Source organism: Toxotes jaculatrix, chromosome 8, assembly GCF_017976425.1.
Source record: "Toxotes jaculatrix isolate fToxJac2 chromosome 8, fToxJac2.pri, whole genome shotgun sequence".
NCBI lineage: Eukaryota > Metazoa > Chordata > Actinopteri > Toxotidae > Toxotes > Toxotes jaculatrix.
In genome coordinates this window covers 10186562-10213303 of record NC_054401.1, presented here as the reverse complement: position 1 = coordinate 10213303, position 26742 = coordinate 10186562, and the positions used below count along the sequence as shown (strand labels likewise).

Sequence of the window (26742 nt, the reverse complement as noted above, 5' to 3'; positions counted from 1 at the left end):
TGCTGCACCAGATTATGGCAATAATCCACCACTCAGAAGGAAAGTACATTAACCACTGAAGACATTTTTAATGATAGTGTTTGAACACAGCTGAGTCAACACCAATACTCTAGTCTTGATTGTCTTTCCAAGATGGATAAGGTGCTGCTATAAAATCAAAGTGTGCACAAACTTGTAATTGCACATAAATACTTCAAAGGACACTTGAAAGAATGTCTCTCCCTTATTTTACAAAATATATTGAAACTAAATGAAAACGTAAAACAAATTAAGATACCAAAAAGCAATTCATGCCATTCAAAGAAAGACACCAAGCAAAGAGCTGATGGAGAAAATAAATAATTTCTAAGGACAGGCACTCAAATTGTTCATTTAGGAGATGAGATATCAGACACACACATGTACACACATTGATAATGTGCAGTTATTTGTAATTACACCACATGCAATGTGGAAGGGTAGAATTTTAGTTCATACTCGTGGCAGAAATTGACAAAATATACATCACAAAAGTTTTCACCAACCTCAATGCAGCATCAGGAGATAAGAGATAAAAAAAAACTGATTGTCTTTGAGCTGAGAGAAGAGTAATATCCGTTTCCAGTTCACAGTTAACAACAAAGTCTGTACACAGCAGCTTCAAGAGCAGTCACATAATGAAGTTAAACTCTATGATCAAAAGATGTATGACTGAAAAATTTGGTGTCCCTTGGTGGAATGAGGATATGAATGACAGCTCTGCATGTTCTTCAACAAGCAGTAGAAAAATGAATGAGGTAAAAAAAAAAACAGTGTCCTATATATTTATAAAGGATACTTTAATTGCTGCCACACTGAGATGTTGGTTCGCTCAGTTTCATGAGAGCACCACTTCCAGTGTTGTCTCTAGCTTTGCTGGTGTACAGTCTATGTCTGCTTCATCTTTATCTTATTCCAAAAGAACCAGGAGATGAACAATGTCAGAGGGCAGAGCTGGGCACAGAGGGCGTGGGATTCTGCCAAATGATCATGTGACTGCGTTCAGACCGCTGAGGTGTAGTTTGGGACAACTCAGCCGATGCGTCATTTGCATCGTCTCCTGAGGAAGTAGATGGCTCAATTAGGCATTTGGTAACATATGCAGAGTAAAAGGTAAACTAATTCGACATGAAGTGCAAAACTGCCAAATTTAAATAAGTTGACACAAAAATAGTATTTCCCAGGTTTTCAACTCACCAATTCGAAAGTTGATGTAGCCCTCTCCTCCACTGAGGATAAGCTGAGAGGTAGTAACAGTGCTGCTGCCAGGAGAGGTCATCAAACAACCTGTGGGACACCGATGAACACAGAATTCAAATGCACTCTGCGGGATCTCCCTGAAGTCATTGAAAATGTTTTGCATATTTGAATAACGGCTATCAGATTCTTACCAGGTGCAGCAATGATGAATCTGACAGCTTGTCTGTGTCCATGGTAACACAGCTGGGCTGATGCAACAGAGCAATATGGGATGGAAATGGCTTCTGATGCTGTGGACAGTGATATATTGATATATGAAATACTGGATAGAGCATATTTCAGTCAAAATAAAATTCAAGTAACAGTACTCTTAGTTTAAAAAAAACTCACTAATGGATAATGGGATGGAGAAAATGGCACCCCCTCCAGTGCCCACCCACAGACGGCCGGAGATGACTGTGAGAGCCGAGATCTGAAGAGGTGAGAGCGTCAGGAAGGGCTGACCTACAGAGGGAGACAGAAATGTGTTAAACTGCAGGGAAAGAGTTTAACTCAAAAGTTGTGTGACACAAAACTAACTAAAAAAATTATTTTCAATTCAGATTGGGCATGAGTACGTAAAACAAATCAAAAAACTAAACAAAAGGTAGTATCAACAGATTTCTCTCTGAGTTCCATCAGAGTGCTCATCATAAACCAGTTAGTAGAACCGTTTTGAGCCTAAACTGTCAAAACTTTTTGTTTGTTTTTAGATAAATCCAGATCAAACAGAAAGTACATGCCTGAATGTGAATGTATCTTTTACATATAAAATTGATTAGTAATGAAAAAAAAATACAGCTTTAGCACCTAATGCTTTAGTGACCAACGCAGTAAAATCGACTTCCTGTAGTGGGCGTCCAGTGGACCAGTCAAACAGCCTGAGGATTGGGTCAAGTCGACAAGACGTCCATACACCACTTCCACCAGCACACAGGAAACGGACCTGTTGCTCATTGCGCTCAGAGACTGAGAACGTTTGCTGCAAAGTAAGATGAGGGATAATGTTGGTGAGTTCAAAGATAATGAGCATGAACAATGTTGGTACTCCTCTGTGTCTTACCTCAACCTTCTTGCTGTCAATGTCAACCACGTGGATTCTGTTCCAATATCCCACCCAGAGACGGCTACCTTTTGCAAGGCAGCAGCGAATGGGCTGCAAAGGGTTTGATCCAAGCGGCATCACCGAGTGTGACTGCAGATTCCAGCCACCTGTCAATCAAAACACTCATTACTTCTCACCAAACACTGAGTTATGTGCTGCAAAATGGAGAGATAGAGTACCTGACAGAGTCAGATATAACTATTAAGAGGGAACAGAAAACAGTTACCTGAACTGTGTGAGAAAAAGGCTAATGTCCCATCAGCTAAACCAGCTACGACATGACCCTGGGAATATCTGTGAGATTGGGTCAACACAGAGTATATCATTATCATTAAATGCTAGTACATGAATACTAATTCACATATAGTTCAAACACCGAGCAGACAACTCACGTGAGAGAATGAACACCCTCTGAGAGGAAAACAGACTGCAGACAGCGCCTCCTGCCATCAGAGGCTGAGTGTACTAGTATACTGTGTGAGAGAGATGGTGGCAGAAAGGAGGAAGGGGGGGAAGAGAGCGAGAGAGTCAGTCAGAAGCTTTGCCAACAAGTATTTTAGTTACATACAGCATTATTTATTGAAGTGAGCTGCTTATTCAGCAGTTACTACCTTCCTTCCTGAGTTCCAATCCACACAGTTCCTGCGGTGTCACCTGAAAAAACAAGACTGTGTCAAAGAAACAGCTTAGCAAGCAGTGTTTACTTTTTTTCACTCTTTCCAGTAAAATATCAGTATGATATGAGGGGATAATACAATTACAGAATACATTAGACATGTTGTTTGTAGGCAGCTGCTGAAACCCATTACACTGGCACTGACCTATGGGAGGTACCGCACAAATGCAGAGTGCAGGAGCTGTGGGAGGGAGGCTGAACTGATCCAGTACTGTGTTGGACCGTGCTGGATCAATCACTGTAATATCACTGCTGGAGGCAGGACCAGAAACTACCCACACAGAACACTGGCAAAGAAGGACGAACATGGAGTTTGGAAAGATGAGTGGCATGAAACTTGTCCCCGGGAAGTGTTAGTTATGGTTGGATGGCACTATGCATGTACATGGTGATTAGAGTGTGACTACAGTTGCTATTTAACCAGGATAATGACAGACTTACTGTGGCTTCTCCTGAGACCTCAGGTGTGACTGCAACTGCACAGTTCAGCTGGGACAAAAAAAGAGAATAAGTGAGGAACCATGTTTAACTGTACCATGGGTATCATGTAAAGTCTTACAAGTTTATATTAATATTGCAGTGGCAAGATTTACCTTAGCTGTGGAGTCTCTCTGATCCAACAGCCTCAACTGCACTAGAACAGGCACATCTTTAGGCTCTGGGACAGGTTCATGGGACTCCTACAAAAATGACATTTAATCACCAGGATATCGAAGGGATTGTGGATATGTACACATTTCTGGGTATGTTAAAATCTCTGTGCTAAGTCAGTGGATTAAAGACAGACCTTGTCCCTTGGTTTAGTTAATAAAAATTGTGTGCAATAACAAAACTGCACAATTCAGACTCATATCAAAACAAGGAACATTTTCAGCCAATCTGTCTTATGCACTCTTCTACATTCCCTCTCAGTTTCCTGTGTACACCTTTCTACTACCTGTGTGTTAGCCAGTGGTGTGCTCCAGCCATGTATCTGCCGTTTTCCCAGAGCACCCCAAACATGGGAGCGAATTTCTCTGTAGAGCTCCCTCCTCCTGACACGAGGTGAGAGAACAGTAGACCTACAGAGGAAGCTCTGGCTGTTAATCAGCTTTACTGAGCCATTTTAAATGGATCAGTTTTGCTGAAAATAATGACGTAAATGGAAGAGTGTACACAAGAGTGACATGGCCAGAAACGGTTTCTTACTCAGCCTGAGTCTGACTGATAGATGGTAGCTGCAGAGACCCCACAGAAGAGCGAGTGAGTGATGGGGAAACTGGCAGGGCGAATGCAGAAGCAGGAGCTGGGATTAAGGGTTCCTTGGACAGGCCAAACAAGCGGTTGAATCTTTAATAAAGAAACAATAAGATACAGATTTTATACAGACCAAAAACTGCCATCTGACTAGAGCATGTTACCCATCTTGCAATTAGTTTGCTCATTTTTTTTTTATCTCCAGCCTTCTGACTTGCCCACCTACTGCCAAGTGGTTTTAATGACAGATACAGAATGCAAAATTCAAGTTTTCTTTTAGCTTTTATATATGGCATATGTTTCCCCCATTTCTGGGTTGTTTTTAAGGTTCTCTATCCATACTATACTATAACTATAATTTTTCAGTATCTCAGAGCAGGACCAGATTACCCCTGTTGTTTCGGGGAACAAAAACTGCCCCTGCTAATGTTTTGTATGTTATGAGGACATGCAATGACAATGAGAAGGGATGAGAGGTGATATAAGCACTTACCTCCTCCAAACACTTGACCTTTTGTCCTCTGTTAATCTCTCTTCTTTTGTTGCTCTGTAAAAAAACAAAAATGCTAAATGAAGCAAGAACTTGATGTGCAGCTGTGTTGGACAAAATTGTAAACTCTCTCTTGGAAAAGATATCAACTTTAAACAGAATAAAATTACCTGACTGCCTGACTATGTCTTATTGCCTCCTGCAGCTCAAACAGACGCTGCTTGTACTGGTTCTTCTCCATAACAACACGAGCCATTTCAGAACGAGAAAAGTGGCGCATGGATGGGGAGCCCTGTTTAGTAAGATTTATACTATTTAATAAGGTACACATATCAGTTTTATACATCATAATTTACATTGAGCAGTTAATGGATAAAAAATATATATATCTTCACCGCTGCAGTGTTACAGGAGATAAAAGTTTGAAAATAACAATGTCTCCTTACATCAGGATCTCCTGACTGGCATGCTTCCAGTTCTTTACGAAGTCTATGAAAAACAGTGGATATACAGCACAAAGTTGTTGTAACAGCAGTATATTTAGTATTATAGCAGCAATAAATGCAACAATTTTTTCCAAAAAATTCAAAGAATTAACAACGTTCAAATATGGAAACTATCAAGAACAAACTTCTACACCTCTTAATTTCCTCGTCCTTCTCCTTCATCCGCCCCTCTAATCGTGAGACTGTTTCCTGAACAGAGGTCAATTCCAGTTTAAGAGCTGCACGGTCATCAGTCAGCTCTACTACCCGAGATATCAAGGCCTTGCGGGCAGCTTCTACTAACTCACTGTTAAAACAAAACAAAAAAAAAAGAAACGAAGAAACAAAGATTATGAAGAAATACACAATCACCTTGGTAAAGAGAATAAACAGTTACAACAAATAAGTAACGGTAATCATTTCTTCTCTTACTGATTTGTTTCTACTAGAGAAAGAAGTACAACTGTATGGAAAATCCCGTGTACACTCAAAAATCACACAGTACTTAATTAAATGCAGGACTCACTGGGCGACTTTCAGTTCCTCATTCCAAGAAACAATCTCTTCAAACTGGTCTGCACTGCCTACACAGAAAAAAGGGTATTAAAATATTTTCAACAAAGTTGAACACCCTAAAGTCAGCAATATGCACTATGTCTAAATGTCATTATTTACTCTACATGGGATGGAGCAAAATGGAAGAAAAGGTAAAAAGTAAAACTCATCAAAAAGCAAAACCTACAGCAAGAAACCCTTTTCATTGATGTGCTTGTATTTCAGGTTAGCAGGATATAAATAGTTTCTCACTGCTGCCAGATTATTTTTAGAAACCAACTTTCTGTCACCTCTAATGTCTGTGATCACATTGGAGGTGACACACAAACTGTGATCACTTAGTTTGCGTTTAAGTGAAGCTTTATGACACAACATGGTCATTGTTATTAAGATATTTGTATGAGCCACATGAAGGGTCTGGAAATGCTATGGGGTAATTCGTGTGCAGTTAGTGTTTTGTAACCATTAATAAAACCTCTGGATAAGATGAAGAGAAAGAATCAACCAGTTTGTGAAAATTGTCTATGAATGTGTTTTTCTCAATATGAATTTACCTCTGACACTGGCCCCTTGGTCTACACTTTCCACACAATCCCGACTCAGCTCTGACAGTTCAGAAAACACAGAGTCAGTGTTGCGTAGATCCCACTCCATGCTGTCATCTTCCTCCACCTCCTCATCTTTTTCATGCCTCCCCTCTTTTTCTTTATGTTCCTTGTCTTCCTCCTTGTCCACTTCCCTCATCTCATCCTCCAAGCTGGTTTCTGACTCATTTCCTGGTGGCTCCTCTGTGTTAGGTCTAACAGGGGTACTAATGATGATGATGATGTCAAATGAAAGAATAAGAAATGTGAGAAAATACAAGAACAGCTGATGTGCTGTGTGTGAAATTGTTGATCAGCTACAGAGAACTACCTTGCATCCACACAGCCATGGAACTGTGCCAGCTCAGGAGTGGAGCTTATGATTTCATTGACAAAGTGATTTGCGGTGGACTTTACTGCAATGTCAATCGACTTTTCCTCCTTGGCTACTAGATCTTCCAGACAGGGGGGACCAGAGTGTGAATGTGGTCTTTGAATCATCTGGTAAAGAAGAGCAGAACACCATAGCTACTTATCTGCCAAAATCTTGTGTGTATTATTTGAAATATAGATGTGAAAAATTGAAAATCTGTTTACCTTTTCATTAACACTGGATTCTGACAAAACTTGGTTGGATGGGAATTCAGCATTCTTGGGACGCATGTGATTCCTAAATGTAACGTAGTGTTGCACAGTGAGGAAAAGTCATCCGAATAAACAGTATCACTGTATGTTTTTCTTACACTTTGCACCACTTTCTTACATCACTGAATTATACGTTGTGACTTAATGATCAACACCACTACTTTTAGATTTAAAAAAAAAAATTAAAAGTATGAACAACCTGAAAGGAGAATCTCTTTCAGAATCCTTTCTCTTTTCCAAAAGTTCCCGATATGTGTGAGCCAGCTAAAAGGGAGATATCAGTGATATGTAAGAAATACAATGACAAAAAAATGCTAAATATCATATGACACTGTCTGGGGATGCAACGGCACACCAGTTTGTAGTCTAAGCAGCACTATCTGACCTTATTGTGAGTAAGCCTCAGAGTGCTCAGTTCTCTATTCAGGTTTGCTTTCTGCTCCTCTAAGGCCACCACTGTAAGAAAACACAACAAATGTAGCTTTGCTTGTCAGTATCACTCTCTACTTATAAAACAGGACACAGTCTAGGTATCTGGTTTACTATCACTGAAAACTTTATACACTATAACTCTTCTTCAGTAAGATTCAGAGTGTATCTAGTCATGATGATGCACAAGGAGGAGGAATGAAATTGGAAGGAGAAAAAAACAAAGATGAAAAGAAATGATTACAAGTTTGAAATCCGTGGCTAACATGCCATTTGTCACAGTTAATATTCAAATACTCACACTGATCTGCTTGCTCTCTTGCTTTCTTCTCCAGCTCTCTCTCTCTCCGTTCTCTCTCCTTTTCCCTCCCCTTCATGGCTCTTCTCTCCTGTTCAATTTGATCATCCAGCTCCAGATACCTCTGAAAAACCCATACAAAATAAAATGACTTACCAGCTCTGAGCACAGTCAAACACCTATATTTTTTTTTAACTTTTAAAACCATGTAACCCATGCCACATCACACAGCATCAACACTTGCTGTGTGATGTGAATCAAAATTCTATCAATTCCCACCTCTTGACTGTCTTTCCTCAGTGCTTTCTCTGTTTGGTATCTCTCCAGCAGCTCTTCTCGCTCAGCTCTCTCCCTCTCCACCTCCTCCTCTCTGTCTCTCAGCTGGGCTTTGCAGCTGGCCAGCCCCTCCAGGACCCACACAAATATGGGTACCAGCGACTCCACCACACCTTCCCCATGGGTCTCAATAACTGTCTGTGATAGTGTGAAGCAGCAGAGTAAGAATCCAGTTATATGCAAACACATTTAAAAAATGATTTTGTTCAGAAAAACATGGCATATATATTTCTTGGAAATGATATTTGCACAGAAAAGAAAAATTACTTAATGAAATGCCTTACCTGTAGCTCTGAATACAGTTTTCCTGCCTCTTCACTCACAATGTTGGGGTCTAGCTCCACCTCCCCTGTCCCACACAGCACTCTCTCATTGTACTCCATCAGCCAATTTTATTCATCTGCTGTGTTAACTGTCAAAATGGTTTCTCGGACTCAAGGGCAAAGCTTAAGATTTTACAACTCAGTGGCAAAAAGAACTACTCTACACTTCCTCACCATCTAATACAACTAGTTCATCTAGCTCTCTAACATTTTTGCTAACACTAGCACCACCCATCCTCCACAACTTTATGTTCCGTTTCTCCTTGACAAAGGCAGCATCCTCTTACAGTGCATTTAGCAAGCCGTTTCTGTACTGTAAGGTTTATCTGTGGTCAGGGGGTGTCTCAGGGTCCATCCTGAAAAAGAAAATAAGAAAATATAATGATATGTAATGATAATCAATCTCTTCTGTACTGCTGCAACAGTACAGTCAACTGCTTTGTGAAATACACAAGCTTAGACATGTATTTTCTTTCCAACTAATTACTGTAAGATGGTAATTGGTTGAACACGGTCATGTGGTTTCCTGCTATTATAATCTGTGACTAACATGGTTTGTTTAGCAGTAAAAAAAAAAGAAAGCATCTGCACAGTGAGGATGAAATTTAAATTCCAATGGCTGATTTTAAGTCAGGGTGTAAATTGAAAAGACATTGACTAAAGATCAGTCACTTGTAGGTGTTCAGGCTAACAGGGCAATCACTCTACACTTGGTCACAAATTCATGCCTGTATTTACTCCCCCTCAAAGCCAACATTTTTCAAGCCAGACAGACGTCTGTTCTTACATCAGTTGTTCAGTGAGTTAGAGTAACATGATTAGCCTATTAACTGCTGATTCAATGGGCATAAAATTATTCCACAACTATTTTGATAATCAATCATTCATTAACGTTTGTAGTTTTGGGCTCTCAGTTGTGAGGATTTCCTTCTTTACTTTGTTCTCTGTAATAGTAAACTTAATATCTGTGGCTTTTGGATAGCTCTTCAGACAAAACCAAGGCTGGAACTAACAATTAATAAAATATCAACTAAAATAATCTGACCAATTAATCTGCCAATCATCTCCTGAATTGATCAATGAATCATTTTGTCTACAAAATGACAAAACGCAATGACAGAGTGCCAGTCACAGAGGTGGCATAATCAAATTGCTTGTTCTTTCCAACCAACAGACTTTTTTTTTGACACATTTTCTGTCAGTTAAATAATCGATTTATCAGCTAATTCTTTCAGCTATAGCGCAATCAAGCCATCTCAATGTGTCATCTTGAATTTCAGGAAACTGTGATGGGATATTTTACTATTATGTGACATCTCGTAGACAAAAATATATTAATCGAGGAAACCCAGCAGGTTGGTGTTGGGAAAAAAAAATCATTGGTTGCAGCCCTGATTACAGTAACTACATGTTTGGCAAGGCGTCTTATGAAAGTTCAAAGCTGCATGTAATTTATGGTTCTTACAGCAGATTTTGGCTTTAACGTGTCGACAGTGTGTTTTAAAGCCCTTGGTATATACGCATGAAAGAAATATATTTAATATTTATGCATCTCTGGTAAGGATTATGTAAGGGGAGTCCGTCTGTGTGTGTGTGTGTGTGTGTGTGTGTGTGTGTGTGTGTGTGTGTGTGTGTGTGATTGTGTGACAGAAACACCGCCACAAACATCACGCAGAGATTCAAACTGTTAACACTTTAACACACAAACATGACAACCTTAAATACAGGGACAGGTTATAGACGCCGATAATTAGCCTCATTAGCCTGTTCGGTTAGCTAAGACGAAAGCAACGCTTTGGAAATGACACACTTGAACTAACGCACTGCATAAATAAGTAACACGACTGACAGTGGACACCGTGACAGATCTTTGGTAGCAACTTTACAAAGTTGTGACTTGGCCAAAAAAAAAACAAACAACACGCCGAGTCGTCGCGCTGTTCAACTGCCGTTAGATAAACTCACCTTAACAGCGGACTCCTTGGTAACTTTAATTTCTCTCTCTCGAAACACAGAAACTCCAAAAGTTTTTTTTTTCCTTCAGGGACGATATCAATTACACATAAACGAGTCTGAAGAAGGGGGGTGTTGTTTGATTTTGACAAGCGGATACATGTCCCCTGTGGGGCCAATCAGAGAGCTGCGATCGTCTGCTCTAACCAATAGACGACACGCGGAGGCGGGACACGAGCAGTTTTGCTTTCAGACAGAGAAAAAAAGTTTCCTGAAACTTGAACGTTAACATGTGACCACAGAAGGCTGTCAGGTGATCTGAGTAAAGCACAGCCCGGTATGATACCTGTCTAAATGCCTCACATACCTGAGCACTAGCTGGTCTGTTTTCCTATATAACCCTTAGGTATTATAATACTGTATTCAGAGTAAAACTGAATGCAAAAAAATAGTCTCTGTGACTATTATATAATTAGATAACATTAGATTTATTAGTCATGAGACGCAGGAACAATTAAATGTTTGGCATTTTTGTATGAAAAATGCCTGATTATTCTGTCAGTTGATTTAAAGATTAATACACTAACTATTTCAGGTCTATTTGCATAAACTGATGGGTAGTTTAATTTATAGCAATGCATCATATTTTACAACTCTTCGTAAAGTTCAAGTTCTTTAAGTGCGTATTTAAGTAGAGCACTTGTTACCACTGACTGTGCTAGTATATAAAAGTTTTTTGAGGTTTCAAGTGTAATCAAAAGGTAAAAGACAACAGAGACAAATGCCTTTTAGAGGCATCTGTTAAGAAGCCTGTATTTATTACAGAAATGTTGCTTGAAACATTCAAAATGAAAACAGCTTAAACAGAAAGTGAAGATACTATTTCACACAGTGAGGCATAGTAGGAAATAACATTTTCTGTAAATCATATCACTGGATGAAGCACAGCTTTTCTTCCAGCAGATGGAGGTATCAACACATCTCCCCGACTCTGCCCTCTCCTCCTCCTCCTCTTTCTCCCTTTTGATTTCTGTTGATGTTGTTGGTTTCTCTTCTCTCGGCCTGCACTCAGTAGGCATTTAAAAGACAATCCTGTCCTGCTTTTTTTTTACTTCTTCATTTATTCATTACAGAACAAGAACATGTTCTGCATCTTTCACATCCTCTTTAATTTACCCATAAAGTAACACTTAAATTAAAATCAGAAATAAAATATGAATATTGAGCCATGCCAGTGGTGTTAGTTGTAGGTGCAGAAGTTATTCTAAAAGTTATTCTTATACTATTGGATCATGATTGCTGATGTATTTGTAAAATATTTTACCACTTTATTTACTATTGCCTAGGCTAATCATATTTCAAATGTTGCTCATATCTTCTGTGTGTATCTTGATCATCAAAGTATCAGGTATTAGAGCTGGTGATGAGATATAGTGCTGTAAAAAGTACAAATGTCCCAGTAAATTGTAGTGGAGTAGAGAGTAGCATAAAATTGAGGGGCTTTGTTTTGTTACCTTGGAACACATGAGTTGCATTTCTACATAATTTAGATTTGAAGATAAAAAGGGAGCGCAGGAGGCAGAGTGGTACTGACATGGAGTGTGCACAACAGGAATGTTTCTTCCTGCCCAGTATGACTGTATGCTATATACAGAAAAGTTATATTTATCAGCTTATCTTAAATTCTGTCATTAATGGGTTTTTTTAAACAGTGACTTTTTTAACAACCCTCTCACTCTCTACAAGAACCTCTTTTCCATCCTCCCTGTGCTCTCGTGTCACCTCTCTCTTTTTCCTTGTCAGGAGATCATACGCCACTACACTTCCCACCACCACGAAACTGAATGCCAGAATCACAAATCCCAGTCCCAGTAAGTGCGAAATTCCTCCTGTAGACAGGTTCAGTTGGTCCCACAGTCCCACGGCTACACAGCTGAAGCCGATGAGAGTTTTCCAAAAACAAAAGGCCAGCATACAGGATCCACAGGACATTTCAGCACCCCCGGTCACCACGGTGATGCCCGCCACTGACGTGATCCCTCCTGGTAAGGTCACTGTCTGAGATTTAGGGTTGTAGGTGACAGAAGAAGAGATGTCTGATAGAGCTGAAGGATCAAGTATCTCCCTCTTGGTTGCCATGGTTGGTATTAATTCCTTTGTCAGATAGCCAAATGTGAATTTTGCAGGCACTGCAGCTTCTTCCTCTTTGTTACACCTACATCGCAACACAGAGCGTTGATTAAGGATATATGGACAAATAATGATATTACAACAATTTAATTTAAATTAAAAATAGCTGAAATCATTCTAAGAATATCTGTAGTGAATTAAATCAAGCACTCAATTTAATTTTAGATACAAAGACTGGTAAAATGCATAGTATATATACATGGATTGGCTCTTAACTGCAAAATCAAGACATTACTGATAAATTTAGAAAAACAAAAATGTATTTCACCTTAAAAATCATAGCATTGCTTACCTCAGTGTTGAGTCAGAAGCTTAGATTTCAGCAGAAATTGTGACAAGTGGTGGTCCTATGAATTCACAAATATGATTTTTTTGTTCTCTGTGAGTGAAAACCTTAAGGTGCTGCCCACTTTCTCTCTGGATAATGGGTATAGAAATGGGAGCAGGTCGCCCAAGTGCTGTTACCTTTATCAAATACGTCACAACTTGAGGCCTTGCAAGATGGTGGACACAATTGTCAAGATTGTTGTCATTTGTTTGTTCCCTTCTTTCCTTGTGTTCAGTAGGAAGTTCTTGTCTGTCATTAAGCGTCATTATAACCCATTACCAGATATTTATCTAGGAACAACTCCCTTCCTCTTTTCCTCTCTCTTTCAGTCCAGAGATTTGTGTGTTGTTCCACCAAGACATTGTTTGGACTGTGAAAGGGCTTTTCTTTTTTAAACCTGTTTCCTGTTAAGTGTTCCCGTTCCTCATGTCATTGGTAGTGAGGAGCATATTATTGCACCAGTGCTCTTACTTCTAATACATTGGGACCTGAGGTGTACTGGTAAACTTTGAGACTATCTTGAAACATGACTGGGAAATACGCTCCTTGAATTGTCTGTTTTAAGAATGATTTCCCTCTCGTCACATTCACTCAGAAAATGAACCATTAATTATTACACAGAATTGCTTCAAGTAATACATGAACGAATGGGCCTAATCTGGTGTGTTGATGCTGACTGAAGCACATTTGCAGTATATATGTCAGTGCTGACGTTTCACAGGTCAGGTAATAGGCTATAATGCTACCTTGCCAACTGGGATGTCGCCAGAGTTGAGTCGCTAGCCTATTGCAGATATTTTTAGAATTGTTGACTTCCACAATAGATAAAATTTCACCTGTTACTACAGAGTTTTTTTGTGTATTATACAATACTGCCTTCAAAACAAATATATATCGTATTTAGGGCCGCAAAGCAACGCAACAGCTACAAAAGAGACATTATTATCATTCCTTTATCAAATGTCAGACACTCTCAGAGTGCCATTATTGTGATTAGATGCCAGACATTCACATTAAATGAGTCCACACCCTCTCCACAAGTAGAAAAACATTTCAAAAGTGACCACAAATCCTTGCTTGCTCCAGCTCTAGCAATTAGTCCAGCCTAGGGTATAGGTCAGATGTCAGGGATTGTTTTGTGGAGAGGAGGGCGTAATTCTATTGGCCATGGCGCTCACAGGATGAAGATGATGATAATTGGCTAAGTGTTGGATTGGGTGGGACAGGGCGGGGTGTGAGTAATCCAATAAAATAGACTCAGTGAGCATATTTATGGAGCAAAGAAAATCCTGTGGCAAAAGTAAGACATGAATGATAATCAAAGAGCGTCATCCCCACCACCATGCTTTTAATGCAGTTAATCCGGAACAGTTAGTTAGTTGTTACAATCAAGATAAATTTCAGTCTAATCAAAGCAGACACAAAGGCAACAACTGATGATGTAAACATGTCAATCAAAGTATCATGAAGTGAGTTTGACATGCTGATTACTGTGACCCCTGCTGTAAGGTGATGGGCGCTGACAATGACATACAGTAAAATACCCAAAGGATTGGGACTGAATTACAAGGGACTGGGTAGAAAAGTTTGTACCAGTGAAAATGAAGGCGGAGTAATAGGTGTGTATGTTTGTGTTGGCGTGTAAAACAAGAAGGAAAGAGTCAAGTCTAGGACAGAAAATCAGTCTTCAAAAGAGGGTAACATCATAGCTTACACAGGACAGGAAGGAGGTCATGCACAGAGAAGGCCACCAGTAATCATGATGAGAGGGGCGTAGGTGGGATTGGAGGTAGAGGGAGTTAAACTGCCTAGACAGATGGTAGTCTGGAATTAGACGTTAGTGGTCAACTAAACGCATTGAAAGGCCACTACTGAAATAGCAGACATACTGCTGGAAAACCTAAAGCTAGCTTTGAAAATCTACCTGAGGCCGTGTTCACAGTTTCCCTCAACATTTTGCTAGTCTGTTTGACCAGTTTACCAAACTAGTGTTTAAGTTTTTATGATTCATGGCACTCTAATACTTCTCAGTTTCTCAATTTATAACCACAAATATACTGTGAAATTGAACCTCCGTTAAATGATTAATATTGTGTAATTAAATAAAGTTGTTAAGAAAACACCCTAAGACATACCAGTATGAATAAATTAATGTAAGAATGAATTCAGCATGGTCAAATAAGGTAGATCTTTCCAGACCCAATATAGGAAATTAGGATCTGGGGGTTCATTTCAGTCAAAAGCTCAGCCACCTTAAATCCCGCATTAACAGAATTAACTCAGTCATCTACTGTTGGAGCGAGTTTACCCCTGCCGTCCTTATCTCACTCTGTCTTACTATTGAGACAGACACTCAATTCTCCAGCCATCATCTCCTGACTCAACACACAGGTAAGATTTCTCTGCATTATCGATCATCCTGACAATGTTATTTACAGAGTAATGTTAATAATTTCAAGTTTTCATAAGTAGATTGTATCACATTTCTAAATTGCGTTTCTTTTACACCTACAGGGTGTTGTTTGGCCTCTAACATCAAAAGAAGAGGTCAAGCCAGTGAACAAGAACATATTTTGGACAAAGGAGACGGTCAAGCACCATAGAAGAGGAAAGCCTCTGAAGAACTCAAGAGGCAGATTCTTGCCGAGGAGTTTGACAGAACTGACATATCACTAAGGCACTAAAATCAACTACCATGGGAAATGCCACCAGTAGCGCAATATCCAAGGAGATCCTGGAGGACCTCAAGCTGAGCACCAAATTCACTGAAAATGAGATCTGCCAGTGGTACGAGAATTTTCAGAAGCAGTGCCCAACGGGACGCATTACTCCAGAGGAGTTTGAGCAGATCTACACCCGCTTCTTCCCTGAAAGCGACGCCAAGAGCTACGCACGACATGTGTTTCGCTCCTTTGACACCAACGATGACGGCACTTTGGACTTCAAGGAGTACATTATTGCTCTGCACATGACCTCCACTGGGAAGACGACCCGAAAACTGGAATGGGCCTTCTCGCTGTTTGATGTAGACAAGAACGGATACATCAACAAGACAGAAGTGACAGAGATCTGCCAGGTGAGAGTGATTCATGAGGTGGTGTTTGAAACGTGATAACCAGTGGCTGATTGACTTTAACCATGGTTCTAGTAAGACAAAAAGCAGTTAATGTTATTCACAGTTTCTACAGTGTGGTAATATATCTTGCTCAAAAAATGCCTCCTTTTCTTTTCTACTTCTAAACATATATCTCATATTGGCTTTTTACTATTCTCTCAAAAGCTAACTGAGATAGTTATGGTGGAGAATAGAAAATAAAAAAACTCAAAAACAATATTCACTTGAGCGTGCTTGATACAAGAAATATGTTTTGTTTAATAATTATACCATATCCATTACCATAATATTTATCTACTTATAGTAGATCATATCGGATAGTTCCAGAATATCCTCTATCTCACATTCTTCAGGGAAATGCTCTATTCTAAACTGTCAAAACTACATTAGAAGGAAAATATTACAGGATGAACTGACAATGTAATCAAACACAATTACCTTACATTTGTAACACTATATTTCAAAGCTTACAAGGTTCAGTTTTCTTGAATTTTCTATGTCAGTGGTTCAGTTCTGTGGCATTAACTTTGAGGTTTGTAGAATTATTGTTGGACTGTTATTTTGTCCATTGTCCTTAAGGACCATTTAGATGTGTTTCTGTTTGTTGGAAAGTGGCCATCCCTCTCATGGTATGTAGGTCTCAGTCCTAATTGCCTGCCCAATTAGCCAGCTTATTTGAGCCTCAAACTCCTGATAATCTCTGTGATTACAGGTTTAGCTCTCAGACAATATAGGCACTCCCACTCTTAAGCAAGGCTACTCTTAAATTGAACTTCCAATAGAGTCTCATCATCCCTGAGTCTAATCCATGTTTCTATTATTCATGAGACTGTCACTTTTGACTGTATACCATGCTGCAGAATAATTGTTAGTCATTGCTTTCATACGATCAAAACTCAGTGTGATGGAAGCAGTCATTTTTCTTATCTTTTGTTTTAAGACAAATAAAATAGAGTTGTAAGAGGTTTAGACAGATCATCCAAGATTCCAGCTGGCATTGTAATGGGATTTAATTCTTGGCCAACTGGCTGGCGTCCATATGCATCATGTTTACAACCACTGCGCAAAATAGTTGAATTTTAAAGCCCTGCTAGAAATTCAAAAACATACAACACAATTAGATAGTTCCTAATCTGTAAAACACTCTAGAGGTAGGGAAAAAAATAGATCAGCTATATGCACAGGAACTGCAGAACAGTTTTGAAAGAGCTGGTCTGTTCCAGATGTGATGTAGGAAACATACGTGTGAAAGGCAGAAATAGCCAAAATTTTGGCAGAAACTGCAAAAATGTATAGCATACTACACTGGTAGGCCAGACAAGGGTACAAACAGGGTCAAGCATACTTCAGTTGGTGGTAAGCAGCTGCTTCTCACTGCTTGGATTTATATTTTATACCTGGCTACAACATCATGGCTTTGTTTTCTACGTGCTGACAGTTCGTTCTGTAGAGACCACAAGATCTGAGGGGCAAGATGGAGGGAGAGTCCAGAGAGAAAAGAGATGACATCTTGGTGTTTGGCCTGTTGCCTGAGTCTTGGCACTAATCCATGTTAATCTAGGTGTCTTAAATGTGGGAGATGAGTTCTTCCCCTCTAAGTGGGACACACACTTAAAGGCCTGAACCTAAAGTGCACAGTCATTTACAATCCGTTGGATTCTAAGTGGCCCTTTGCAGATTAACTATCTCTGAAAAATGACACACAGGCCTGAATGTGGAGAGGCTACTTGATGTGGCTGTATTCAGCCAAATTTCACAGAGCAGACAGTGAGTATTCAGGGAGTAGACTAGAGTCATAGGGAGAAATTACTGGCTTGTAGTTTCTCACTAAACGTCAAGTTGTTTCACATCGGAGCCTCGACAAACCACACGTACGCAGACACTAATTAATTTAAGAGTGCTGTGAGCTTACTCACTTGTCCTACAGGCCACATGCTTCTTAACTTGTTCACATTTGTTTTATGTGCTGAGTTGACATTATCACCCATCTTATACCCAACCCCCTCTCAGGCCATATTTAAGCTGATCCCCAAGGAGGAGCAGAGCAAGCTACCAGAGGATGAGAACACACCCGAGAAGAGAGCCGACAAGCTGTGGTCTTACTTTGAAAAGAAAGACAACGGTAACGGAAACAACACACATGCGACGCGTGTAAACACATTATATCCCCACGGTGCATGACAGGCCATTGTGTTCTTATCACTATGTACTTACATTAGAGAGATAAAATCAGTGTAAGCTCTTACTACCTTTCCTCAGCAGCTGTTCCCACATCCTGTAGCGAAGATTACATTTTACAATCAGCTGTTTGGCTTAACAATAATACAAGCAATAAATCCACCTGGGGACACATCCCCAGTTACAGCATCTCTTGTGTAATGCAAGCTTTAATATGTATGTTCCAGCCATGGACCACAAAACCTTAAGCGACTCCACTGCATTGCATGCTACTATCACACACACACACACACACACACGCGCATGCACGCACACACACACACACACACAAGCACACACACAGGAGATAAGACCAGATTTCTTTGCTGATATACAGTCATTATTCAACCTCATGTTTGCCCCACACTCCTCGCTGTATGTCTTGTTCACTTCCCATTGTAACATCTTTTTGTTCTTTCCTTTTTCTTTACAGAGCGACTGGCTGAGGGAGAATTCATCAAAGGAGTGATTGAAAACGAGAATGCAATGCGTCTCATCCACTATGAACCAATCAAACAGTAAAGCCAGTCCTACTCATCCCTTCTTCTTCTTTCCCTCAGTAGGTTCTTTCCATACTTTTCCTTCTTCCTCTAAAAGCCACATATATTTTCTCTTCCCTCCTCTTTAATCCACTCAGCTCCTCTGTGTAAATACTCTTTTCTGCAGTGTCTTTGTTGCAACTAACTTTTCAGTAATTTTCCTTTGTTGTTTGTCAATGAATTTATATCAAATAGAGGCTTATAGAGGCAAATTATGGCATAGTGTTTCAAAATGTGTACAGACAAAAAGAATAATATAGGATGACTATATTGATGCAATACATAATATATACACATACATATGTTCTATTGTTAAACTTTTAAATGGTTCAAGTAACATTCTGGCTGGTTGTTAATGGCAGTTATATAAGTATCATACCAGATTGTTAGCTTAAAGCTTTTTTTTTTTTTTTACCTAATTTAAAATGTCTTCATAGCGGCTGTAGCTCAAAAGTGTTGTACTCTAATCGCTGTACAATAAATAAAAGGTTTTCTCATACATGTGTGCTTTGAAAGTCAATTTATTTATCTCTCTCACAAAACAATAAATTCTTCTTTGACCTAGAAACATGCTGTGTAATAAAATATGGGTGGTTGACAAAAATGCTGCTTTAGGTCTTCAGTTTTTCAGCTGTATTTATCCCAGACAGTAAATCCAGGATTATACCAAATGAGTAACCTACAGGCATTTGAGGTAAATTTAAGTACATTTATTTAACATATTAGAAATTATTTCCTATATAATTTGAAGAGAAACATATTAAGTAATATCCATTTCAAACCATTATTTCCCTGACAGTGTGATGTTTTCATGGTGCAGATTGTTCAAATGTGTATGTTTGTAGTCTGTGGGTGTGCGTGCTTGCATTTCCATCCAACTTTCATCCTGACCCCCAACAACCTGCCCCCCTCCCCTCCACCCCTCTCCCTATCCATCTCCATCCCTTCACATGCCTTCCATCTCTCCTCACTCTGTTCCTCTTTCTTTCCATCCAACTCGGGATTACTGGTTTACACATAATCTTCTGTTCAACATCAGAGAGCAGACTTTTCAAAATCTCTGTAATCTTTCTATCTCTATGTGTCTGTCTTATGGGTTTGTCTGTGCATCTGCACAGAGACTGTGTTTGTTGTAGCTTCTGGTAATAATGCATTGAACTGAAATGTTTGTCATAGAGAGAGAAGAATTTATATTGAGAATATATTGTATATTTACCATTAAGAACAGGCTGCTCTTTTGGGGATCAACAGAAAAAGAAACATCCATCCTGTTTTTGAAAAGATCACTGAGATGACTGTCATCCTGATATGTTGCAAGATAATATATAAACAATAAAATAACATGTCATGTCATGTCATCATCTGCCACTTATCTGGGCAATAAAATAACATATAAACAATAAAATATAGAGACAATTTACTTTCCTACCATGAGGCACAGAGAAATACCAAGAAAACATGCACTCTTGCATGTTAGTGTGGCCTATACATACAATGTAGATTTTGATGTGTGGAGTTCAACGCCTTCAAGCTTGGTTGGTCCAAAGTTCACTGAAAATCAAAGTGGAAGAAAAGAAAAACAAGATCTTCTCCAGCACAGTGACAGTGTCTTTCCTTTTTCAGTTTTTCAGCCCTTTTAGTTGATGGATGTAACTGACTCCCTAACACGGTGAATCAACTCGGTCCATGGCCTCATCCATCTCATCCATCTCTCTCTCACAGTCTTCACACCCCTCTGGCCCACAGCCTCCCACCAAAACCAGCGTTGGTACATCTCCATTTCCCATTCCAACCATGCTGCCATTCGGGGCCCATGCAACATCAATCATGCCGTCTGGACACTGCAATAGGCCACTGACAGAGTAGAGCCCTCCCCCTGGAACAACCTCATCATAGGATGGGGCATGACTGCCGGCTCTCGCTTCCTCCAATCGTAGCCTCTGTCTGCGACGAAGCTCTATGATGGTCTTTGTGTAGGAGTTGAGTGTGACAACAGCTGCACCCATACAGCAACTGAAGGACACCCAGGCAAGACTAGTAACAGAGGATAAGAGAATAATTAGGAGAAAAGAGAAGCATACTATTACAACTGGTGTTTTATACACGTTAGAACAATACAGGCTGTTGTGCTAACGGACAGACACCTACGCAAATGACCAGCCATAGTCCCAGGACTGAGGCCTCCAGTCTTTGGGGCCCACAATGACTGTCATCTGAAACACTGTGGTATACATCATATGGGCTACCATCCCAAGAAGACCTACATGTGAGGTGAAAGCAACAACAAAAAAAGACAGAAAAAAAAACTGTCAGCCAAGTGAAAGAAAAGTAGAGATTACCAAGAAAATCATAGGTGAGGGGAGAGATAGAGGATTACTGTGCTTAAATGGAGGAGGAAGTGATTATGAAATAATAAAATAAAGAAAAATTGAGGGACACTATGTCTCACCTGATAGCACTGTACAGATAGCTGCATAGGCATTGATTTTTAGCGAATGCATCTCTTTATGTGAGCACAAAACTTCCAACCACATCAGTAAGAAGCCCATCCCCAGCAGGCCAATGTATGTAAACTCTGAAATCACTGACAGCCAGAGCACACCTGCAACATGTACAAACATATACACAATGGATAGACACACATCCATTCAGAAAACTGTATTAATATTGTAGTAAAAGAACCATTCATTTAATTACAATATTTACAGGTTTACAAAAAATGGACATTTTACAGTAGAAAACTTAGTTGATACACAACTCACCTTGTGTTTCCCCTGGAGTTAACTCTATAAAGCTGCGACATTTCTCCCCTGCCAACAACATTTACAAATTTGAAAACAAAACATTTGAAGAGTATGGGAAACATTACATCAGTTTAAATAAAGAGCATTTGTGTGTATATAAAGCTAAAATCTAAAAGTGCCTTTACTGGCCTGAAGGCTTAATTTCTATTGTGGCCAGGTTCAAGTAAGCCACTTTATGTGTGACTGCACATGTGCCTTGTGGTCTCACCATCACTGTGTTTCTCACAGCTTTCCCAGAAGCCAGTGTGGAAATATCTGAATGCAAACTTGTCTTCTCCCGTCTCCCAGATATAGTGCACAGCGTTGGCCAGCTGCCTCTGTCTGATCTTGGCCAGCTCCTCTCTTCTGGCTGGAGATAGTGTGCGGTTGAAGGGGTTCTGAGTGGGACTCTCTGTGTGACAACACAAGAAGATGACACTGAGAAGAACATTTTGGTTGCATATATATGTATAAAACTTTTTATAACATGCACTGGGTCAGTCACCAGCTCTTCAAAACTCTCTGGAGATGTCATACTCACACTCATGGGACATCTATATTCTCTAAACCTGCCCAGACTTGCATTTCCTCTGAATGAGGGAGGAAACCCACATGTACAGAAGAAAAACCATGCAAATATCAAACAAACACAGGACGTACATCCTGTGAGATGCATGCACTGACAACTGATCCACTCTGAGGAAAATCCAAAACACAGACTGACTGTAAATGCATGCTCAGGCAAGCAGATACACAAACACACAGTGGTGCGCACTGTAAATGCACTCTTACTTCACAACAATCTTAAAAGGTTTGCTGACTCAGTGTTTTCCTTTGTCAAAAACTTAATGCACCAAAAGTCTAGAGAGAGAACGGACTAGCAAACACACACTTTGCATGCAGGTGTGTGTTGATGGAAATATACTGGAAAAGAGTATGTACATCAAAATGAGAGAGGGAAGAAAAAAGGGGGCACAAAACATTTGCAGGACTGTTAATCACACCCTGGCCTTTAACGTAACATGCCACTGTGTTTTGTAATCACACGCAGCTTTGTCAGTCAGCACTTTGTCATCCAAAATGTGTACTGGTAAATCAGGTTTAGGAGCATAAGGGACAGTTAAATCCACCACTGTGAATAAAGGTAGATCTTTTTTGTGCAAGTAAACAAAGTACACGTAGTGATCAAAGTTGATTCCTTTATGCAGTAAGAGCTGTTAATCTCAGTGTGGATTAAGCATATCTGTTGAAAAAAAGACCAGGGAGCAGGCAGTGTAACCCTCTCCTCCACGGATGAATAAACCTTTGGGAGCCATCCTCACCCTCCACAGATTAATACTAAGCCATAATTAAATTCACTGTCACACTAATATATAGGTAAAAAGAGATTAAACCATCATAACCAAGTACACACCAATCATTTTGTAACAGGGGGAGAAGCCTGTCAGTTTATCCAGCCAGATTAGTTCTAGGTACTGATTGTTATGCAGTGTGCAAAGATTAAAAAAAAATTCAATACTTATAATCAGGTTCTAAAGTCAAAGCCAAAATTTTTGGTAAAGTCAACATCAGAAAGCTGCATTTTAGAAGACTTCCTTAAATAGTAAACAATAACAAACTGATCACACATACACACACAACATAATATGTTACTGTACACACAATGTAGACTCACTTTGTACACATGTATGTATCCATTCTATCTGGTACTCCTATCCAGTACTGCAAACAGTTTGCCTCAAGGATGGTGTGAATTCTCTAGACAGTAATTTAAGACTGGATAGAAACATTTCTGTCCAAGAGGCATCATATTTATTGAGCATGAGGGTTCATTCTTAAATTAGGAAAAAGTCAGACTTAATAAGCAGATTAAAATTTAGTCAGTGAGCAAACTCCATCTGCTTTACACCAAGAAGCAGCTTACATTTACATTTACATTACATTTTGCCCAATTTTTGCAATTTTTTGTTGTTGGAGTGAGAATTAGCAATTAGGCCACTGGAAATAACAAAAGTCATGTTTCTTAAAGCATCTTTAAGAGGCCAAAACAATGATCCTTTTGACAGTGTATGTCTGAAAAGGAGTAACCTGTGGCTGTGGCTATTACGAAAACCTAATGCCGAGAGAACCTCACACCTGTTGACGTAAGGTAAGATGAATCCATGAACTCATGCTGTGAATAAAAAATTGTTACATGACCGTGAACATGTTGAAACAGATTTTGACCAGAAAACTTTTTCCCACTCATCAGATTTCAGGTTTCAGTGTTGTTACGCCTTGTACGCTGTATCCACTTGTTCTTGGTCGACAGGAGGGAAACTCTGTGTTGTTTTCTTTCGCTTTAGGCCAACTCAAAGCTTAGTGCTCTGAATGCTATTTGCCAGTGCGATGTGTGTGCTTTACTTGAGTATTTCCATTTTACGCAACTTTATACTTTAACTTCTTTAAATTTCAAGGTTGACAATTCTACTTTTACTCCACTAAATTTATTTGAAAGCTATTGTAGATACAGTATAGTTACTGGGTAATTTCACGGATTAATATTTTACACTAAAAACATATGACCATCTTAGAATATGTGATGCCCAGGAGTAAGTTAAAGATAAGATTTTACCTAAAAAGGGCTTAGCAGCATGGCTATTTATGAGATAAATATAGTCACCGTTGAGACACAAATAACTCAAAATCACAAGGGAGCTGCTTGCATAAATAGATGTATTAAAATATATCTATGTGCATAAATTTGTGTCCAAGGGCCAGTGATAATAGTAAAAGAGCAGTCTAAGTTACAGTATACTTAAAAGAAAGAATAAAGATAAACAGTAAGGCATTAGAAAGCACAATAAGGATGAACAAAAACACTTTTTGATATAGAGAAGTAGCATCTCAGTACCTGTGGTGTAAGGCTCGCTGTTGTTCTGACCACAGTTCTTCATTTTGACGGGTGACAGGCAGAGGGGCTTGACCACCTTGTGAGTGCCCTCACACCAGTAGGAGGTGCAGAGAGCCAGGATAGAGAGGGCCAGAGCCAGAGTGGTCAAGGTCAGAGACAGTAGGGACCGAGAGCGACGAGACAGACGCTCCAGCATGGCCACGAAGGACAAGAGGGAGGCAGGGGAATGTTTCGAAAGAGAGCGGAAGGGATAAAGTAAGGCAAAGAGGGAGCAGAAGGGGGAGACTGAATGTGGAAAATAAGACAAACGGGACAGAGGGTATGAATACAGTCACAGATGGAGTCAGAAGGGGAGGACAGATGCTTTGGGGTGGTTTTAAGAGGTGATGAGCTGCCAGGTTTAAATGGAAAGCAAAGATAAACGTGACGTAACAGTACAGACTGAAGATAAGAAAACAAAGCTGACAAAGAGATACTGGAAAGTCGGAGTGATTAAAAGAGAGGACCATAAAGAGAGCGAAAGGGGAGGGAGCAGGACAAGATGCTCTGAAGCTGATACACGTGGGAAAGGACAGATGGAAGAAAAAAATGAACAAGAGAGGATTTAGGTAGAAGAGGGTTCACAAGAGGAGAGAAGAGTGGGATGCAAGGACATAAGAATATGCTGCGCATACAGCTTTAATGTGATATTACTATTGATCCCTGGGGTGAAATATGTGGCCATACATCCCTTGACCTCAGTTTATCATTAAAAGTTGTGTATCTAAAGATGAAATAGAGGACATCCTCAAATGGAATTTGTCACCTAACAAGAAAGTCAAATTAAATGGTTGAATGGAGCACTCAAAGACTAAAACCGAGGTGTCCATATGGTGACATGTAATTTTGTTGAATGTTCCTTGAGTCAGAAGGAGTCTGAGGTCACATAAGTTCTCCAGTTGTTTATAAGAAGGGGGTTATGGAGAAATAAGTAATGCGTGCTGTCTGGTGACCCACACTAATGTCCTCCTACATCCTGATTAACACACTCAGGCCTGACCCTGCCACTCATTATCAGCTCCACAGTTGGGATCCTAAATGGAAGACACGACGGAGGGGAGCAAAAACAAGAGATTACTTTTTTGATGAAATTATGGATAAGCCACAGATTTAAATGAAATTTTTGCAAGTAATCCCTGATAATCTGCTTTAATCTGTTTGTTTTAGGTGTATTTCAGTGTGACTCTGACCATATCTGCTGTCACCTTCTCTCTCAGCTCACAGCCTCTGAAATACAACAGAACACAGATTACACCAGCTGAATTTGGCCCAGTCACTGATCTACATAAGAACCCATTCATGGTGCTGATCTGAATATTGACAATAAGTGACAGTAAAAATAAACCAACATAGTGGCACAACTAACAAGCATGAAAACAGTATTGTGCCAATTATAACATTGCATTTTCAATGCTAGCCTATAATCTGTATAAATCTGGTTGTAGGTAAAGTAAAAGCACAGGGACCGCTCAGTCTCATAATACATTACCACCATCATTTTCTCTAATGTAACAAAAAAAAAAAAAAAAAAAAAAAATCAAAACATTACAAATTTAGTCTTGGTTGTGTGATCATACTGATAAAATACTGAACATACAGTGTGCCCAATATAAGTTGGATGCGGGCAAATCCACTCAAGATTTTGCGAGAATTACCAACGTCTAGGATGAAGACCATGAGATCAATAGTTATTTTAGCCTTACAAGAGAACTTGGAAATTCATTCTTTGACATAAACTGAGTTATGTTAACTGTAACTTAAGATTGCTGTTTGTTTTTCAGATGTATTGACAGGTTTGTCAGACAGAAAATTGGACACACACCATTTGTCTCATTTAACCTGCATTCACAAGTAAAATATCTCAAAGCTGTATTATGACTAGTGAAAGCTTTACATATATCCATACATATGTCCAAATGAAGTGATTTTGAGAAGCTGGAACAACTATTTAGTTTTTTTTCTTTTAAAAAAGTTATCGAAAGAATGATCAAAACAGTAGTTCTGATTATTGACTATTCATTTCAGCTCTAGTAATATTAAAATAATCAGTGGCAAGTACCTACCAAAGTACCCCTGTGGTACATCAGGTCAGAAAAACAACTTTCAGTTCTTGCAGTCCTCTGAACCTACAGTCCTCGGTTATCTCTGCCTCGCTCAAGAGCCCTTCATCAAAAAGCTCTTTAAGGATTTGCTTTTAGTTGCTCCATCTTGAACAGATTCTCCGTGTCACTACCCCCTTCATCTTTCCCCTCTGTATGTGTCACCA

General features: G+C 39.5%; 4 protein-coding genes across 4 annotated transcripts; 1 reads left to right on the top strand and 3 right to left on the bottom strand.

The window, feature by feature from the left end:
* Window positions 1-44: 44 nt before the first annotated feature.
* si:dkey-17m8.1 (C-Jun-amino-terminal kinase-interacting protein 4) lies at window positions 45-10502 on the bottom strand. The gene is made up of 28 exons (XM_041044170.1): window positions 10385-10502; window positions 8381-8775; window positions 8040-8234; window positions 7764-7884; window positions 7419-7489; window positions 7233-7297; window positions 6986-7058; window positions 6720-6889; window positions 6359-6615; window positions 5776-5833; window positions 5404-5556; window positions 5211-5253; window positions 4935-5056; window positions 4768-4821; window positions 4227-4367; window positions 3976-4099; window positions 3632-3718; window positions 3480-3527; window positions 3184-3325; window positions 2974-3016; window positions 2755-2835; window positions 2589-2656; window positions 2321-2469; window positions 2068-2239; window positions 1609-1722; window positions 1410-1508; window positions 1216-1305; window positions 45-1078 (listed from the first exon to the last, which is right to left on the bottom strand). Exons 2-28 carry the CDS (start codon window positions 8477-8479, stop codon window positions 960-962), a joined length of 2958 nt encoding a protein of 985 aa, XP_040900104.1. The 5' UTR covers window positions 8480-8775; window positions 10385-10502; the 3' UTR covers window positions 45-959.
* A 903-nt stretch (window positions 10503-11405) lies between these two features.
* LOC121185864 (transmembrane protein 100-like) lies at window positions 11406-13055 on the bottom strand. The gene is made up of 2 exons (XM_041044348.1): window positions 12855-13055; window positions 11406-12587 (listed from the first exon to the last, which is right to left on the bottom strand). The coding sequence occupies exon 2, from the start codon at window positions 12509-12511 to the stop codon at window positions 12077-12079; it is 435 nt and encodes a 144-aa protein (XP_040900282.1). The 5' UTR covers window positions 12512-12587; window positions 12855-13055; the 3' UTR covers window positions 11406-12076.
* Window positions 13056-14749: 1694 nt separating this feature from the next.
* On the top strand, window positions 14750-19137 carry rcvrn2 (recoverin 2). The gene is made up of 4 exons (XM_041044344.1): window positions 14750-15281; window positions 15405-15966; window positions 18016-18127; window positions 18656-19137. The coding sequence occupies exons 2-4, from the start codon at window positions 15586-15588 to the stop codon at window positions 18742-18744; spliced, it is 582 nt and encodes a 193-aa protein (XP_040900278.1). The 5' UTR covers window positions 14750-15281; window positions 15405-15585; the 3' UTR covers window positions 18745-19137.
* si:ch211-149k23.9 (germ cell-specific gene 1-like protein) lies at window positions 19114-25654 on the bottom strand. Its single transcript, XM_041044277.1, has 6 exons — window positions 24438-25654; window positions 21774-21956; window positions 21524-21571; window positions 21211-21363; window positions 20910-21021; window positions 19114-20795 (listed from the first exon to the last, which is right to left on the bottom strand). Exons 1-6 carry the CDS (start codon window positions 24631-24633, stop codon window positions 20423-20425), a joined length of 1065 nt encoding a protein of 354 aa, XP_040900211.1. The 5' UTR covers window positions 24634-25654; the 3' UTR covers window positions 19114-20422.
* Between the last annotated feature and the right edge of the window lie 1088 nt (window positions 25655-26742).

Excerpts from the sequence above, each read along its gene's own strand:
- si:dkey-17m8.1 (XM_041044170.1), bottom strand. The coding sequence starts at position 8,479 with ATGGAGTACAATGAGAGAGTGCTGTGTGGGACAGGGGAGGTGGAGCTA. Across the intron at positions 7,490-7,763 it reads AAGAGAGCAAGCAGATCAGT|TGGTGGCCTTAGAGGAGCAG; the intron begins GTGAGTATTTGA and ends GTTTTCTTACAG. Across the intron at positions 5,254-5,403 it reads AAGGACGAGGAAATTAAGAG|ACTTCGTAAAGAACTGGAAG; the intron begins GTGTAGAAGTTT and ends TGTTTTTCATAG.
- LOC121185864 (XM_041044348.1), bottom strand. The coding sequence starts at position 12,511 with ATGGCAACCAAGAGGGAGATACTTGATCCTTCAGCTCTATCAGACATC.
- rcvrn2 (XM_041044344.1), top strand. The coding sequence starts at position 15,586 with ATGGGAAATGCCACCAGTAGCGCAATATCCAAGGAGATCCTGGAGGAC. Across the intron at positions 15,967-18,015 it reads AAGTGACAGAGATCTGCCAG|GCCATATTTAAGCTGATCCC; the intron begins GTGAGAGTGATT and ends ACCCCCTCTCAG. Across the intron at positions 18,128-18,655 it reads CTTTGAAAAGAAAGACAACG|AGCGACTGGCTGAGGGAGAA; the intron begins GTAACGGAAACA and ends TTTTCTTTACAG.
- si:ch211-149k23.9 (XM_041044277.1), bottom strand. The coding sequence starts at position 24,633 with ATGCTGGAGCGTCTGTCTCGTCGCTCTCGGTCCCTACTGTCTCTGACC. Across the intron at positions 21,957-24,437 it reads CAGCGAGCCTTACACCACAG|AGAGTCCCACTCAGAACCCC; the intron begins GTACTGAGATGC and ends GTTGTCACACAG. Across the intron at positions 21,022-21,210 it reads TATCTGTACAGTGCTATCAG|GTCTTCTTGGGATGGTAGCC; the intron begins GTGAGACATAGT and ends CCTCACATGTAG.